Below are 17,408 nucleotides of genomic sequence, written 5' to 3'. Positions count from 1 at the left end.
ATTGTGGTATTATAATGCAAGAATCACTACTGTTACATATATACTAAATTTTCCCATTTATACATGAAAGGGTTAGAAGACAGCCTTTCATGGCACTGAAAGTCTCCTTTCATTGGATGGGTGTTTTTGGCTTCCTGGAACTGTTGATGATCTCAAGAGAGTTTCAGTTCCCCAATTCTTATTGACTCTAGTCAACCGCATTTATTACTTGTTGATATTTTGGATCAAACTTTTATCTTGTTCTAATTTTACAAGCCATGCTTAATCATGGCATGTCTTTCAAGATTCTTAAACTATAATTTCAGTTAAGCTTGTGGAGTTGGTTTCCTGATTGACCTATCTTTAAAAAACTGGCATCTCTTCAAATTCAGAATGAGATTCTATGTTACAGCATGGGTTTTAATAACAGTAGCATTCCATCACAAGGGGTCATTTTCAACCCATAATGTCATTTCCCACAGTATATTTGCCCACCCCCACAAGTGATGGATTACATTACAAATCGTGTTTTTAAAAGCCTAGCCAGATATGATATATGAAAGCTGCTAGAGTGATTTTCCAGATAGAAACTTCCTTTTTTCAAAGACTTCAGAAACTCTGTGGAAGCAGAAGTGGTAAATAAAGTTAAGATAAAGAGATAAAATTAAATGCAATTTAGGAAGGTACATTTTGATATTTAGTTAAATCAGAAAGCAAAAGAGAGAGATAGTGGGAGGGAAGAAAAGAGATATGAGAACATGATGCAACCTGCATTTTTACACCAATCTCCACAACATTTTTTTTAAACCTTCACAGTTTCAGCTTGTTTCTATATATTTTTTCTATCCGTTGAAAAAATGTTTCTCTACTACTCAGAAGACCCTTTTCAGCTTACATCTACAGCCAAATGTGGTCAGTCATGGAACATCCACAAAGGGAGATTTCTAGGGCACTACCAGAGTCATTTTCAAATATATAATCTAGTAACCCAGTGCATCAATGTCAATGTAACGTAATACAGAAGTAACATTGCCAAGTACTCTTCTTCCAAAATGTCTTTTAAAAATTAAATTAAATTACTTCCTTATTTACACAACTTGCTAAAGTACACTGTTTCTTAATGTGATGGTTAGTATGCTATTGTGAATGTACCATATTTTTCAGAGTATAAAACACACTTCCCCCCTTATAAAACACATTTCCCCCCCTTAAAAAGCGTGGAAATGTTGGTGCGTCTTATACACCAAATAGAGCCATTTTTAGTCTCCTGAAGCCCTGACCTCGGATCTCCTTTTTGCAAAACACAGGCCATTTTTGTTTGCAAAAAAACAAGCCATTTTTTTTTGCAAAAACTGAGGCTTTTTTTGCCTTCCCTCAGCCCCCAGCAGCCCTCTGCTGGCTTCAGCAGGGCTGGAGCAAGGCAGAAACGGGGGCGTTTTTGCCTTGCCCCAGCCCTGCTGAAGTCTGTAGAGTGCTGCTGGTGGCTAAGGGAAGGCAAAAACTTTCCCTCCCTTTGTGGATGTTCCATGACTGACCATTTTTTTACTTACCTCTTTGAAATCTTGGTGCGTCTTATACAGCAGTGCATCTTATAGTCCGACAAATATGGTAGTTAATAGCTTTTATAATCATGATTTATCACTTAGTTTGTTTTGATATTCCAGCAAATTGTAGTTTACTCCTCAGTAGAACTATTAATTATAATTTATCATCATATGAAATGTGGTAATAAAATACCCTAAGCAATTGCTTCTGTTAGATCTTTCAAAACTTGAGCAAAAATGTTCATCAACAGATTTGCAGAAATCAAATTTCTCTTTGTCCTTGATAGAATACTGACTTCTTTCATACAACCAGGGGCTGATATAGGCACCTCTGGATGGAATTGGAATTAGAAAGATACTTAAAGAGGTTGATTAGAAAGAAACAACCATACACCCCCCCCAAAAAAGTTAGTTTATTCAGTAAAGCAGAACAAACAATATATTTAGCAGTGAAGTATAACACAGACAAGAGACACCACAGATAATCCAAGAAAACAAGACAGCAAAATTCAATAGAGGACTATAAATGTAGGAGAAAAATGTATATTCCATTTCATGAAAATGCTTCAACCTGATCAAAGTAAGTTACTGAGGCTGCCTAACTTATTCAACAAGTATATGACATCTTTCCCAAGTAAACTTACACCAAGCTGCAAAATACTTGTTGAATCTTCCATTTTGTACACAGTCAAAGGGTGATAGCAGGGATATTATAAAATAGTGATATGGCTTTTAGTATAAGCTATCAGTATCTTAGATGAAACTCATTATTTCTCAAATACATTTCAAAAAGATACCATCCTTGGTGTAGATCTATGTATGTTTCCTTCTCCAGGTATTGGATCAGAAAACATATATCTCTTCTATTTTGCATCAAGTTGTAAAATTTCTGAAAGCTTATTTCAGAATTGAATTAGTTGAATTATGTATCATCCTAATTTAATTTCTTTTTTCATTTCTTGTGGCTATCAAAAGGTTATGCGAGATAATATCACCTCAACCTGCTATGTCTCTGTTCTTGCCAAAACACTTCTAAAGGAGAGAAATAATATTCTTAGCTAAAGAATATGGAAAGCATTTTAATGTAGAAGTTAAGACATTGTGTTAAAAACCAGGAGTTTGGAAATGTAGAGAGTTAAGTGACTTTTTGACAGTTCCCCTCTCTCAGACCTTGGAAGGAGGCAAATCCCTTCTGAAAAATGTTGCCAAGAAAACTGTGGAGAGTTGATCAGGCAGTTGCCAGGAGTTGAGGTTGACTGAAATATGCTAAATAACAAAGTTTGTGAGGAAATGATTATTTCAGGAGAGAAGTGTTAAAAGGCCTATGTACTTCTGGAAAGGCTGAAGCTATAACTATCCATATTATAGGCTAGTGTTAAAGGGAAGCCATTTTATACAAGAAAGAACAGGAACAAATAGGCCATACAATTTAAATTCCTCTGATTTCAGGTGTTTACCCAATTGCATTGCACCCTGATCCTCATTTCACTACAAATCAGGAAATATCAGCTTCTGGAATTCCAGAACTTCCAAATATCCATGTTTAGCATCTATAAAATGCATTGATAGTAATTAGGCATGCAGGATTTTTATTGTATCATACAGAGTGCTTGAGTTCTCCTGGTTTGAGAGATAATATTTACATCCTTCTGAACCATCCTTTTCTATTTTTATTCATTTATTCAGAAATGTAAAATAAAGGTCAGTAAAATGAATAAATGTAATGAACAGAATAGAACAAAACATTGAAATAATTTGTCAGAATCTCAATAGTTGAGAAAGGGCACATTTGATGTTGTTATTTCTCATGCTATAGATGATTGGGTTGAACAGGGGTGGAAGTATGGAGTACAGAACAGTCAATCCAAAATCTAAGTAAGATGAAGTGTTAGAGGGAGGTCTCAGATAAGCAAAGCATCCACTTAATAATAATGTAGACACTACAATGAGGTGGGGAATACAAGTAGATAAGGTCTTTTGCCTTCCTTTTTCAGAAGGGATTCTTAACACTGTCTTAAATATCACTGCATAAGATAGAACTATAAAAATAAAACAACCTAGTCCAGCAATGATAGCAACTAGAAGAACTCCAATGTCACATAGATTTAAGTCTTTGGAGCATGATAATTTTAGCAATTGTGGAATTTCACAAAAAAATTGGTTGACCACATTAGAACAAAAAACGATGGAAAAAGTGCAAATGGCATGCAACATTCCATAGAGAAATCCTATCATCCAACTTAGAATAACTATTTCAATGCAGGTTTTCCAATTCATTACCATCTCATAGTGCAATGGATGGCAAATGGCAACATACCGATCATATGCCATTACTGTCAGGAGGGAAAAATTGGAAGCTCCAAAGGAGGGAAAGAGAAAGATTTGAGTCACACAACCAAAATAGGAGATGTATCTGATGTTCATGAGAGAATTTATCATGGATTTGGGTATAATGACTGAAACAATGGCCAGGTCCAGTAGAGACAAATTCTTGAGAAAGAAGTACATAGGGCTGTGCAGTCGATGGTCTAAAGTTACTGCAGAGATGATGAGAAGGTTTGTTGTTATAGTTGCCAAATAGAACACAAGAAAGAAGAAGAAATGCAAAAACTGCAAATGCCGATTGTTTGAGAATTCCAGGAGCAGAAAGTATGGAATTGTAGTTTCATTCTCCATGTTTAATTTATGACAGCTGACATGACTGCAAAGAAACAGAGGAAGGAGATGCAGTTTGATAAAATTTGGAAAGTAGCATTTTGATATGTGATGAGGATAGATAACATCGAAAGACATAAGGCATGGACAGAATGAAAAGAGTATCAGAGCATGGAGAACAGAGGTGTAGAATGGGAATATTAGATCATGTTGTCATTTTCAGTCCATGTGTAGTAACGAACCAACCACCAATCTCACATTTTTAATTCTTTCATATTTTCCCCAGTTATGTTACTTCATGCATTAATCAAAGCATTGCAGTACAAAAACCCTTTTAAGATCTATTTTCATCTAAGGAGAATTATTCAGCACTCCTACAGGATTGTGGTAATGTTCAAAAATTGGAGAATAAAGAATTGCAAATTATACAAATTATAACTGTCATTTATTTTTTGTAAATAACATGTGGAAAAGATGCCAGCATGTTAAATAGGTAATTAAGTCATTATTTACTATCTACATTATTTACTATCTACACAGAAATCTCTTCAAATTCTGTTCATGTTTCATAATATCTTTAAATATACTGCCTGAATTCCAATTTCTGAAAAAAATATATTTAAAAAAACTTGCTATCTACTTTTTCCAAATTATACTAAAACTATTTTATGGAATTATTAGCTTCAATTCTCTTCCAACAGAAAAATTATAAAGCCAACTCTGATATGTAACATATAAGACATATTCAAATAAACACCAATTTTCTCCAGAATTGAACGAAATACTTTTTCTGTTAAACTTTCAATTTATAACTGATTTGCCTCTATAGATTATATCTTTTATGTTTTAAGAGTATTAAATATCTTACCACTAAGTAAATGATGTCCCACTAATTTTCATGTAGTGAAACATTTATCTACAGTCATAGAGATTTTCTATCCTATATGTTTATTGATTTCTGTTTTGTTTTCCTCAAGAGACTTGTATCCTAAAATAAAAGTTTGTTTATTGTCATAATTGGTCATTAAGAACACAGAAGTTATCTCTAAATACTACAGGGCCTGTTATTATATCCCACAGAATTATAATAGCTCAGATTGTTAACACAATTTATCAGCAGTGTAAATTGTGAAGTGAAACATGGATCACATGAAAAAATCTCCCTCAAGCTTGAGATTCTGTTTCACGTCTAAGATTTAAAAATTTTCATCCTCTATTCTGCATGTCATGTCTGGGAAAAGAATTTGAATAAGGCTAGGGTAGGGCCACATCATTAATGCAGGGGCGGCAAATTTAAGCCTTTCTGCAAATTATAAAGGGAAAAGGCAGGAAAAAAAATTACCACGAAACCCATAGAAACCTGATGGAATGTCAATTGTTATACAATAAAACCACAGAAACTAGTGGCATTTGTAGTTGGAGTCCAAAAAAAACAATAAATAATATAATAAATGCAAAGAAATCATTTAACAGAATCACAAAGACCAAGATACATAATAGAGAAGATTTAGAAAGGGGCCCTCTCCCTCCCCCCCCTCTCTCTCTCTCTCCCTCCCTCCCTCCCTCCCTCCCTCCCTCCCTCCCTCTCTCTCTCTCTCTCTCTCTCTCTCTCTCTCTCTCTCTCTCTCTCTCTCTCTCGTATGTATGCATGTATGTACATATGTATGCATGTAAGTGTTATGTCAAAGCACTTGGTATGCCTAAATATAGGAGGGAGCATACTGCTTCCCTTTTGCCTTTCAGCTCCATCCTAGGAGCCTTCCAAGCAGGAAACCATTTTTTTACCAGCACGAATGGTGTGTGTGTGTGTGTGTGTGTGTGTGTGTGTGTACGTACGTACGTACATACGTACATACATACATACATACATATCTCTGTGTGTGTGTGTGTGTGTACACACACACACACACACACAAACACATACATACATACATATACATACATATCCTCAAATTTATTTAGAAATATTTTTATGCAATTAATTATTGACAATTGATAATTGCAGAATTTATTCTCCCCCAACAGCCATGGCCTATACCACTTCCTCAGAAGAATCCATCCACTGCCCATATGGCAGAACATCAAGGAACATATTTCAGTTTTTTTTTTAATATTTCAGTATTTTTGACTCAAGCAAAGAACATTTCCAACAATTACAAAGCAATCACAAAACCTTTAAGAAACATATACAAGAATCTCTAGGGGAAATTGGTAGGATGACTGACTCCCTCTCTGTATCTCACAATTCAGTAGCTTCAGCTGATTTGAAAGTATAAAAACCATAGCTGAAATATGAAGAAAAGAAAGAACATCCCATTGGGAGGGCACAGCACGTAGAAGAAAGTCCAATATTTTTGTACTCCTCTAAGTTAGTAGAAAGAAAGGCTACATTATTATTATGTGGGGGCAAGAGTAGAATAGAATGGAACAGAGTTGGAAGGGACCTTGGAGGTCTTCTAATCTAACCCCCTGCTTAGGTAGGAAAACCTATACCAGTGATGGTGAACCTTTTTTGACTTCTGTGCCAAAAGTAGGGGGAGCACAGGGGAGTCATGCACAGGCAAGCCATACCCATAATGCTATGTATGTGCCTCCTCCCTATGTACATACATGCGTGACCAGTGAGCCCCTCCCACTTTTGGTGGGTTTTTTTCACCCCCCTGTCTCCCCCAGACACCCTCCGGAGGCCTCAGGAGCTTCCCTGAAGGCTTCAGAGGGCAAAAAAAGGCCCTATGGAGAGCCCAGAAGTTCATGAATGGTGACTTCCAATTTGTATATAGAACCAATTTTCGAACTCAGGAGGCTGCTCTGAAGGCTCCGGAGGGTGAAAAATCGACCTATGAACAAACTGGAAGTCACTTCTGATTTCTCATAGGGCCAGTTTTTGCCCTCCGGAGCCTTCAGGGAAACCTCCTGAAGGCCCCTGATGGCTCCAGAGGGCAAAAAACAGACCTACAGAGAACCCAGAAGTTTGGAAATTGTGACTTCCGGTTTGTCTGTAGGGTCAATTTTCCACCTCCGGAGCCTTCCAGGGCCTTCAGCAGTCTTGGAGCTGCTTCAGCAGCTCCAAAGGGAAAAAAATCGCCCCTACAAGCAAATCATAACCAACTTCTCCGGAGGGCAAAAAACAGACCTACGGAGAACCCAGAAAATCGGAAATTGTGACTTTTGGTTTGTCTGTAGGTCCATTTTTCCAGCTCCGGAAGGAGAAAAACAGCCCTATGGACAGACCAGAAATCTGTACTGGATGATAAACGGCATCAAAAGAAGTGCCATAGGTCATCATGGACCTATACCATTGCAGACATGGTTATGGTTAAATGGTTATCCAATCTCTTCTTACAGACTTCCAGTGTTGGGGAATTCACAACTTCTGGAGACAAGTTGTTCCACTGATTAATTGTTCTAACTGTCAGGAATTTTCTCCTTAGTTCTAAGTTGTTTCTCTCCTTGATTAGTTTCCACCCATTGCTTCTTGTCCTACAGTCAAGTACTTTGGGGGATAGCTTGACTCCCTCTTCTTTGTGGCAGCTCCTGAGATGTTGGATGTCTTCTGTCATGTCTCCCCTAGTCCTTCTTTTCATTAAACTAGACATACCCAGTTCCAGCAACTGTTCTTTATACAGTTTAGCCTCCAATCCCCTAATAATCTTTGTTGCTCTTCTAGTTTGATGCTATACTCAATTGTTTTATATATTCACTAATTTTTTACATTTATGTATGAAAGGGGTAGGAGATAGCCTTTCATGGCATTGCAAATTTCCTTTCCTTTCTTCAAAGTCTTGATTATCTCAAGAGAGTTTAAAATTTCTCCATTTTAAGAAAAGTCTAAAAGTTTAAAGTCCATTCTGAGTTAACCTCTTGCTTCTTCCCTTTTACTTGCTGAATAATTCTTCAAATAGCTCCAAGGCTCCTCATATCTGCAAAAGTTTCAGATTTTTGGTTTCCATCCCAGAGTCCTGGACATTTCTGGATGGAATTATCATTAAAAAAAACTCTTGAAGATATGGGTTCATCCCTCTATGCCACATAAAAATGTGAATACGAGATACATGGATTAGGAAGTAATACCCACACAAATTAGGTAAAAGTTGAAAGACTTTCTGGAGTAAAGCAGGACAAAATAATAACTACCACCACAGAGTACATACTACAAACAAGAAAATACACAAATAAGGCAAGTAAACAAGACATCAATCATCAATACAGACATATAAATATAGGAGAAAAATGAATATCCTTTTAGTTTAAGATCCTCACTCTCATGTTTTGATGTTACTACTCAATTGTTTTATATAGACACTTAAGTCTTATATTTATATATGAAAGTGGTAGAAGACAACACTTCAAGGTACCAAAAGCCTCTTTTAATTAGACAGATGGATTTGGTTCCCGAAATCTCTTGATGATGACTTTAAGAGTGTTTTAGAACATGAGAATTTGTTCAGAAAACTTTCTGTCCTCCTAATTACTATTAATGCATTTTGCAGATGCTATATGTTGGTTCTGGACATCTCTACCATGTTTCACCAAAATAAGACAGGAAAATAAGATCTTATTTTCTTTTGACCCCCAAAATAAGCACTTGGCCTTATTTTCAGGGAGGTCTTATTATTTTTGAGGTGCAGGAGGTGGCGAGCATGGTCCTCATGGCTGCTGCTGTGTTGCAATATTTTTGTGGAGGGCTTATTTTTGGGGGAGAGGGCTTATTTTAGCACAAGCACTCTAAAGCCCAATTGGGCTTATTATCTGAAGAGGACTTATTTTCGGGAAAGCAGGGTAACATGCCCCAAATTGACGGACAATAAGTTCAGGTTAAGTGAGGATGAGAGTGTAATATTATTTTGGAAAATAATGGCAAATAGGTTTAAATAATGTGTCCTATTTCCCCGTGTTTTTTTTAAAATATCAAATGGCTTACCCTTAATACACACACATAATGCAGCTATTTAAAGATTTAGCTCTTCCAAAAATACACAGAACTGTACACTCTTCTGTCCTTAAATGGTCATTAGTCCTCACACATTCGTATTTTACATCTTTATGTCAGTCTTAACTCCTGGTGACTGCCTGGAGAAATCTTTGCTGTTTTCTTGACAAACTTTTTCAGAAGGATTTTGCCATTGTTTCCAAGCTTCTGGCTATATTCCTAAAATGGGAATAGAACTTCTGATTTCTAACTTGATGCTTTAACCTCTACACCAAACTATTTTTCACATTATCAAGAATATTCTTTCTTTCCTTTAGAAGCAAGTTAGCAAAACCAGAGACCTGCCATGGGGGAGGGGAAAATATTAAGCTTGTACTATCTTACATAACCATTTGATAACAAAACTAAATAGAAAAAAAATAAGAAGCATAATTAATATGATGTACAACTGTACTATTTTACTTAACCATAGATAATTTCTTTCTCTAACTCATTCAGAGAAATAAAGGGAAATGCAAAACAGTGGTGAAAGGAATAGAAACAACATTAAAAGAAATTTTCAGAACCTCCACAGTTTAGAAAGAACAAATCTGATATTCTTATTTCTCATGCTATACATGATTGGATTGAACAGGGGTGGAAGAACAGAATACATAACAGTCAGTCCAAAATTTAAGTAAGATGAGGTGTCAGCAGTAGGTCTCAAATTGGCAAAGCATCCTGTTAAAAAAAACATAAATACTACTGTAAGGTGGGGAATACATGTGGATAAGGCTTTTTGCCTTCCTTGTTTAGAAGGGATTATTAACACAGCCTTGAAAATCATGGCATAAGATACAATAATAAAAGTAAAACAACCTAGTCCAGCCAAGCTATAGGCCATGAGAACTCCAATTTCAAATTGATTGAAGCCATAGCAGGACAATTTTAGCAACTGTGGAATTTCACAAAAGAATTGGTTGATCACATTAGAACAAAACAGGACTGAAAAAGTGCCACTTGTATGTAAGATTCCACAGACAAAACCTGAAACCAACACGAATATCACTATTTCAGTGCACGCTTTCCAATTCATCATTATGTGATAATGTAATGGATGGCAAATGGCAACATACCGATCATACGCCATAACTGTGAGAAGAAAGAAATCAGAAGCTATAAAAGAAACAAAGAGAAAGATTTGAGCAACACAACCGAAGTAAGAGATATGTCTGGTGTCTGTGAGAAAATTTATCATGGCTTTAGGGAGAATCACTGAAACCATGCCCATGTCTTGTAGAGCCAAATTCATGAGAAAGAAGTACATAGGGCTGTGCAGTTGATGGTTGAAAGCTACTGCAAAGATGATGAGAAGATTTGTTGTTACAGTTGCCAGATATAATACACAGAAGAAGAAGAAATGCAGAATTTGCAGATGTCGATTTTTTGAGAATTCCAGGAGCAAAAAGTAAGGCACTGTGGTTTGATTCCCCATGTTTCATTTATGACAAAGTCAATATAACTGCCAGTAAACAGAAGAAAGAGAGACAATTAGATGAAACATAAAGCATGGACAGAATAAACAGAGGACCAGAGTGTGGAATACTTAGATGTAGGATGGGAAAATTAGAGTACATTCTGATCAATTTCTATTTACCTGCAGTCAAGAACCAACTCCTGTCCTCACATTTTTTTCTTTTTTTCTTCTTTCCTCCTACCAGTTCTGTTAATTCATGTACGGATCAAACAGATTTCCTAGGATTAGGAAAAATGTTTTCAAATCAATTTTCAACCATGGAAGGCTACTGGGAATATTTTTACCAGGCACAATCTCTTGCCAGAGGTGCTGGGTTGTGGTAGTTTTGGAAAATTGATGAATATGTTCTGTATGCTTTATTCTTCTAGAGGAAAGGGAATGTAAATCTAGCAAATAAGTATAACAATAAATTACTATATCTTCTGCATAGAAATCTTGATGGCAGAAATTACTCCCTCTATAATATACTGGGGTGTTCGTGTAAGTGTGTGTGTGTGTGTGTGTGTGTGTGTGTGTGTGTGTGTGTGTTATATTTCTTATTTGCCCTAAGAGAGAAAATAGCACAACAAGCATTAAAACTAATACATAAATACTATATCCCTGAACATGTATTTAATGGTATACAATTAAATAGAAGAAAGATAGAAGTTTACTTACAATATAAATCTTGTCTTAATACTCACTAGGTGATATTATACATAATAATCACATTGTAAAATATTTTAATCAAAATAAAGCAGACATTAGCAGAATGAATTAATACATCTCCTCTTCCAACAATCAGAAGGAAAATAATAGCTCAGTTTGAAGAAGCATATCTGATTAAGCACAAACTACATTCCCTCCAGGAGAACTTGGGCAAAAAATTATAGATAACTTATTATGACTATGACAACTCAGTATTTCTTTCAAAAATGCAACCCCACATCTCCAACAATAAAACTTAAATGTTTTAAAAGACATTTAGAAATGTTACAAATTATTTCTTCTATTCAGTGATTTGAAATGATTTTGCTGCTGCTCATTTTCCTATCACAGATCTAATTTTTGTGTAGTGAAACAGGTATCCGTAGTTTAAGAAGTTCTTATTCTGAATGTTTACTAATATTTGTTATGTTTTTCCCAAGAGTTTTGTATGCCAAGATAAAACTGACTTCAATCTGCTTATTAATATAATTGGCCATTAACAAATCCATAGATACTCAATACAATACAATACAATAGTAGAGTTGGAAGGGACCTTGGAGGACTTCTAGTCCAACCCCCTGCCTAGGCAGGAAACCCTATACCGTTTCAGACAAATGGCTATCCAACATCTTCTTAAAGACTTCCAGTGTTGGGGCATTCCCAACTTCTGGAGGCAAGCTGTTCCACTGATTAATTGTTCTAACTGTCAGGAAATTTCTCCTCAGTTCTAAGTTGCTTCTCTCCTTGATTAGTTTCCACCCATTGCTTCTTGTTCTACCCTCAGGTGCTTTGGAGAATAGTTTGACTCCCTCTTCTTTGTGGCAACCCCTGAGATATTGGAACAATGCTATCATGTCTCCCCTAGTCCTTCTTTCTCTTAAGCTAAACTCAAAGTGATCCAGTAGCAGTGTCACATTGAATAATATTATCTCAAAAAGATATTAGCAGCATTGAGGCTGCAGTAATACTAGGATTCCAAACTGTGATAGATAATCTAGCTAGATAGACGGGGGGGGGGGGGGAGGCAGGCAGGCAGGCAGACAGATGAAAGAAAGATGATAAATATATAGACAATAGATGATAGATGATAGATAGATAGATAGATAGATAGATAGATAGATAGATAGATAGATAGATAGATAGATAGATAGATAGATAGATAGATAGATACATTGATCAAGAATCAGGTGAGAAGACCTGTCCAAACCATGTTTCATCACTTGGGATTTTCACTCTATCTTTTAAGAAATCCCACTCTCCATTTTGCCAATCTAAGGGAACAGCTGAGAACTGGGTTAGTTAAGCCCAGATCATTTACATAAAGTTGAAAAGTCAAGCTTTTCAGTAAAATAAAAAGGGAATAGGAAGTTCAAGAAACCCAAAGAAACCTGGTGGATTGCCAATAGAATAGGGTACACAATAAGACCATAAAATTGGTGGCTTTTGTGGTGAGAGTGCAACAAGCATGTTGATACTTCATTGTTGAATCCCAATCCACTCCCTTTTTAGATGTGGCTGAATATTTCACTGCCTGAGTAAATTGCAAATACAAATCTAAAACAAGCCTCATAGAATGAAATATAATACAAGCTCATAGAGACATATAAAATATCTATAATAGAATAACTACTAAAATACATCCATACAAATCAATATGAAAACTCATTGAAGAAGAAATACAGGAAATAAGATTTAGAATGAGAATTATGGGGCTATATGTTTTGGAAAATAAATGTACATATCCTCAATTTTGTTGGTTAATCATTTTTATTTTCTGCAATAAATAGTTCCCTGCAATAAGGTGATGATAGATTCCCACCACTATATGGCCTCTATCACTTTCCTAGAAGAACAGCTCATATGGCAAAGGACCAAGAAACAGATTTTGACATTTTTCACATTTCAGCATCTTTTACTCAAAAAAAAATGAAATATTATAAAATAAACCTAAAACTTTTAAGAATCATACACACTAAGGCAGGGCTGTCAAACTCCTATTTCATGGGCCAGATGCATCATGTGCTGGCCATGCCCACATCCAATTTAGCAAAAGGGGAGAAAGTCCCTATATGTCACATGATGCCGCCATGACAATGTGAGTTTTACACCCATGCAATAAGGTATTAAATAAGAAGATCCCTAGAGAAAGATTGTAGGATGACTAACCCTCACTCTGCATCTGGCAGTTCCACAGCTTTGATTGGAACGAAGGGAAAAATAGCTGGAAATTGAAACAAAAAACCTGAACATCATGTTTGGGAGGGGAGGGCATGTACTGGAAAGTAAATATGCATACAGTCCACTATTCAGATGGAAATAAAAGCTGTCATGTCCATACGTGGAGACAAGAGTGATTGAATTGACAAAACCTGTACAACAGCATTCTAGCACAACTGCCACTCCTCTTATATAAATACTAAAATAGCCCATTTATATATGAAAATGGTAGAAGAATGCCTATCATGGCACTGTAACTCTTTTCCTTTGACAGGTCAATATGATTTCCCAAAACTATTGATAATCTAAAGAGAGTTCCAGCTCAGGGGTGGGTTCAATTTTTTTTACTACCAGTTCTGTGGGTGTAGATAGGTGGAGGAGGCTTGTGACTGAGTAGGCGTGGTCAACTTGACATCACTCGCACATACTCAGTCACATGACTCCACCACCAAGCCACATCCACTGAAACGGTGGCAAAAAAAATTTGGGACTCCAATGGAGGGAAGGGGGGGAGAGCGGGAAAACTCCCAAAAATAGAGTGCTGGAGGATTTAGGGCCAAAATTGGGGAGATTGGAGAAGGCAGGGGAGGGATTAATCCAGGAGAAAACTATTGCACGCTGGGGAAAGTAGTTGGGGAGATTGTGGAGGGCAGGAATACAGGAGAAAACTATTGCATGCTGGGGAAAGCAGTTGGGGATATTGGAGAAGGCAGGAATCTAGGAGAAAACTATCACACACTCGGGAAAGCAGTTGGGGGGATCAGAGAAGGCAAGGGAGGATGGAATCCAGGAGAAAACTGGGTAGGCAAGTAGGCTGGGAGAGAACAATGGAAAGGAAAGGGTAGAAGATAGAAAAAATGCAGGTGGAGGTGCTGAACTGTGCAAGCAGGGCAGGAGGGAGGGAGGAAAGTTCACTTGATTCTGGCTTGGGACAAGGGGGGGGAGGAAACAGCTGTAACCCCCCAAAGCAAACCCAGGTATGGCGGGGGTCATGGGAAATCACAGAGCCTGGATGTCAAAACCCCCCTTCTCAAGAGGTGCTTCTCAATAGAGAAGTGCTGTTAGTGTCTGCAAGTTCTCACTTTGCTCACTGGCATAGCACTGACAATTGATAGGCCACCCCCTGGCCATGTCCCAGACTCCACAGCTGATGAGTATCCATTCCTGAGCATGCTGCTGCTGTGGATTGTGCCACCAGATCCCTCCATGCCTCTCCCTTCACCACCTCCACCCCCAGGTATGGTGAGTTCCACAATGGGACTCGACACTGGATTGCACATATGCACTTGTGCTCTGCAGGCATATGAGGTGCCCCCACCCCACTTTGGTTCCTCCTTTTGTGTTTTGTTTTCATGACTTCAGGTGGAGGGAAACGGGCCCTGTGCGGCATCCTGGTTGTGCACTCTGCTCTACCCAGAAGCATGAAAATGGAATGCAAAAAGTTTGGCTGCCTTGCCAAGTCTAGGTGCTCATTTTCCTACTTAGAGACCAGGCCTGGCCTGCCTGCTCACCTGCTTGCCGCTTTCTCTGCTAGCCCAAATGCTGCTTAGCTGTTTGTAGACAGGAGGAGATAGTTCTGTAGATCCACATGGTGATGGCAAAGCAGGGCGAGCTTCAGAGTGGGTCAGTTTGGTGGCCTGGCCAGCTAGTGCAATAAAAATTGTTCTGCGTATGTGCAGAATCAAAAAACAAGATGGCGGCACCTATGGCCAGGAGAACCAGTTCGAGGGTCCAGCAACCCAGGCTGCCAAACCACTAACGGTTCAGCTGAACCAGGCCGAACTGGTAGGAAACCACCTCTGTTCCAGCTCCAACAGGTCTCATTGTATCCAGTTTAAAAAAAAGGGGGCGGGGTTTCAAGACTTTTCCAGTTAAGACTGTTTCAATAGTACAGAATATCAAAATCTATAAGCAAAGGAGATATAGAGGCCTGCATATTATTGGAAAGAATACAGATTTAACAAGTCATAATATTGGCCACCATTAAAAGGGAAACCATATTATACCCTGATCTTCACATTACTAAATTTCAGGTGTTATCAGCTTCTGGAAAGCCACAGTTGTACAAGATACACATTTAGAATCTGATGTGTATTAACAGTAATAAGGGATGAAAAATATTTGTTGAAAAACTTTTGGAATTCCACTATTCTTCTTTTTGTGCGGTTGGATTTACCTGTATTTCACCCATGCCTTTCTAACATATTCCCTTCTTCAGATAAGAAAAAGAAAAGATAATGTAAGTAAGTAAGTAAGTAAGTAAACTTTTATTTCTAAACCGCGCCCTTTCCTAAACAGGACTCGGGGCGGTGTACAGACATATTAAAAACCATATAGATACAAAATATAGATGTACATAAATATATAAACATATAAACATATAGACGGAGGAGGTAGAATGTGCTGTACCAAATTTAAATTAAAATACAAATATAATTAAAATTTCCCTTAAAAATTACACAGTAAGATGTTTGCCAGGAGGTTAAAGATGGGACTATACATCAGTCAAGCCAGCTAATTGGAACAGGTGGGTCTTAAGCTTCTGTCGGAAGGAGCGGAGGTCATTAGTAGTTCTAATATCGGGAGGGAGGTCATTCCAGAGGGTTGGGCCCATCACAGAGAAGGCTCTACTCCTAGGCGCCGCCCGCTGGCACTGCTTGGCGGATGGCACCTGGAGGAGTCCCTCCCTGTGAGAGCGGATTGGTCGTGAGGATGTGTGAGGTAAGATGCGATCCCGCAGGTAACTAGGTCCCATGCCATGGAGCGCTTTGAAGATAGTAACCAACACCTTGAAACGCACCCGAAAAACCACAGGCAGCCAGTGCAGCTCACGCAGGAGTGGTGTTATATGGGAGTATCTTGTCCCTCCCATGATGGCCCGCGCGGCCGCATTCTGAACTAGCTGTAGTCTTCGGGTGCATCTCAAGGGGAGCCCCATGTAGAGAGCATTGCAGTAGTCCAGGCGAGACGTCACCAGCGCATGAGTGACTGTGCGTAAGGCGTCCCGATCCAATAGGGGGTGCAATTGGCGCACCAGGCAAACCTGGTGGAACGCCCCCCTCGCCACGGCTGCCACATGGTCATCCATCGACAGCCGGGTATCAAGGAGGACGCCCAAGTTGCGCGCCCGTTCCACAGGGGGCAGTTGTTCGCCCCCTATGGCCAGCAATGGCATCCACTGGTTGAACCGGGGCGCCGGTAGCCACAGCCACTCAGTCTTGGAGGGGTTGAGTCTGAGTCTGTTGTCCCCCATCCAGACCCGGACGGCTTCCAAACACCGGGACATCCTTTCGGAAATGTAGGAAATGACACACAGCCAATAAAAACTGGGTCAGTGAAAACAAAGAGACTTTATTGAAAGAAAAAGAAAGCAGTTTAGAAAGTGTAGTGCCCTTAGGCTACACCTTCAACAGGAAGTTTTTAGTCAAGAAACACACCTTGGATTTCAAAAGGTTACATTTGATAGTTTTCTATCTTGATCCCCCTCATGCCCCTTCTGTATCAGATCCATTGACTAATCACAGCTAATCCGAAGTGCCTTTAGAGACAACATAATCTCTTTACATGTTCATCAATATCTCCCCATAAGTGGCCATGACATATTTTGCTAGCATGGCTTTTTCCTATCTCTATCTCCTGGTCATTAAGGAATGTTTCCTTAGCAGGGCCTCTTTCTAACCATTTTCAAACAAAAGAACATTTATTTCTAACACACAACACTGTTATAGACTTGTATACTTCCTTTTCTCTAACTATCATAAAGCAGCCTAATGTTTATTCATATTTCTACCTATATACCTACATATTATTTTATTTTTGAATTTTCTTATTTCCTACATCAGGATACTAAGTTATCTTTTTTTACTTGGTTTTACTTGGT

General features: G+C 38.2%; 2 protein-coding genes across 2 annotated transcripts; both read right to left on the bottom strand.

Annotated features, from left to right (window-relative positions):
* Positions 1-3,281: 3,281 nt before the first annotated feature.
* LOC309401395 (olfactory receptor 14A16-like) lies at positions 3,282-4,199 on the bottom strand (the record flags this gene model as incomplete). Its single annotated transcript, XM_081970464.1, has 1 exon — positions 3,282-4,199. One exon carries the CDS (start codon positions 4,197-4,199, stop codon positions 3,282-3,284), a length of 918 nt encoding a protein of 305 aa, XP_081826590.1.
* Positions 4,200-9,667: 5,468 nt separating this feature from the next.
* LOC309401394 (olfactory receptor 14A16-like) lies at positions 9,668-10,582 on the bottom strand (the record flags this gene model as incomplete). The annotated part of the gene is made up of 1 exon (XM_081970463.1): positions 9,668-10,582. One exon carries the CDS (start codon positions 10,580-10,582, stop codon positions 9,668-9,670), a length of 915 nt encoding a protein of 304 aa, XP_081826589.1.
* Positions 10,583-17,408: the final 6,826 nt, after the last annotated feature.

The sequence above is a fragment of the Natrix helvetica genome, assembly GCF_964273705.1.
Source record: "Natrix helvetica genome assembly, chromosome: Z".
Taxonomy (NCBI): Eukaryota; Metazoa; Chordata; class Lepidosauria; order Squamata; family Natricidae; genus Natrix; species Natrix helvetica.
Note: the sequence above shows the minus strand (reverse complement) of the source record. Positions and strands in the feature narration are given on the sequence as shown.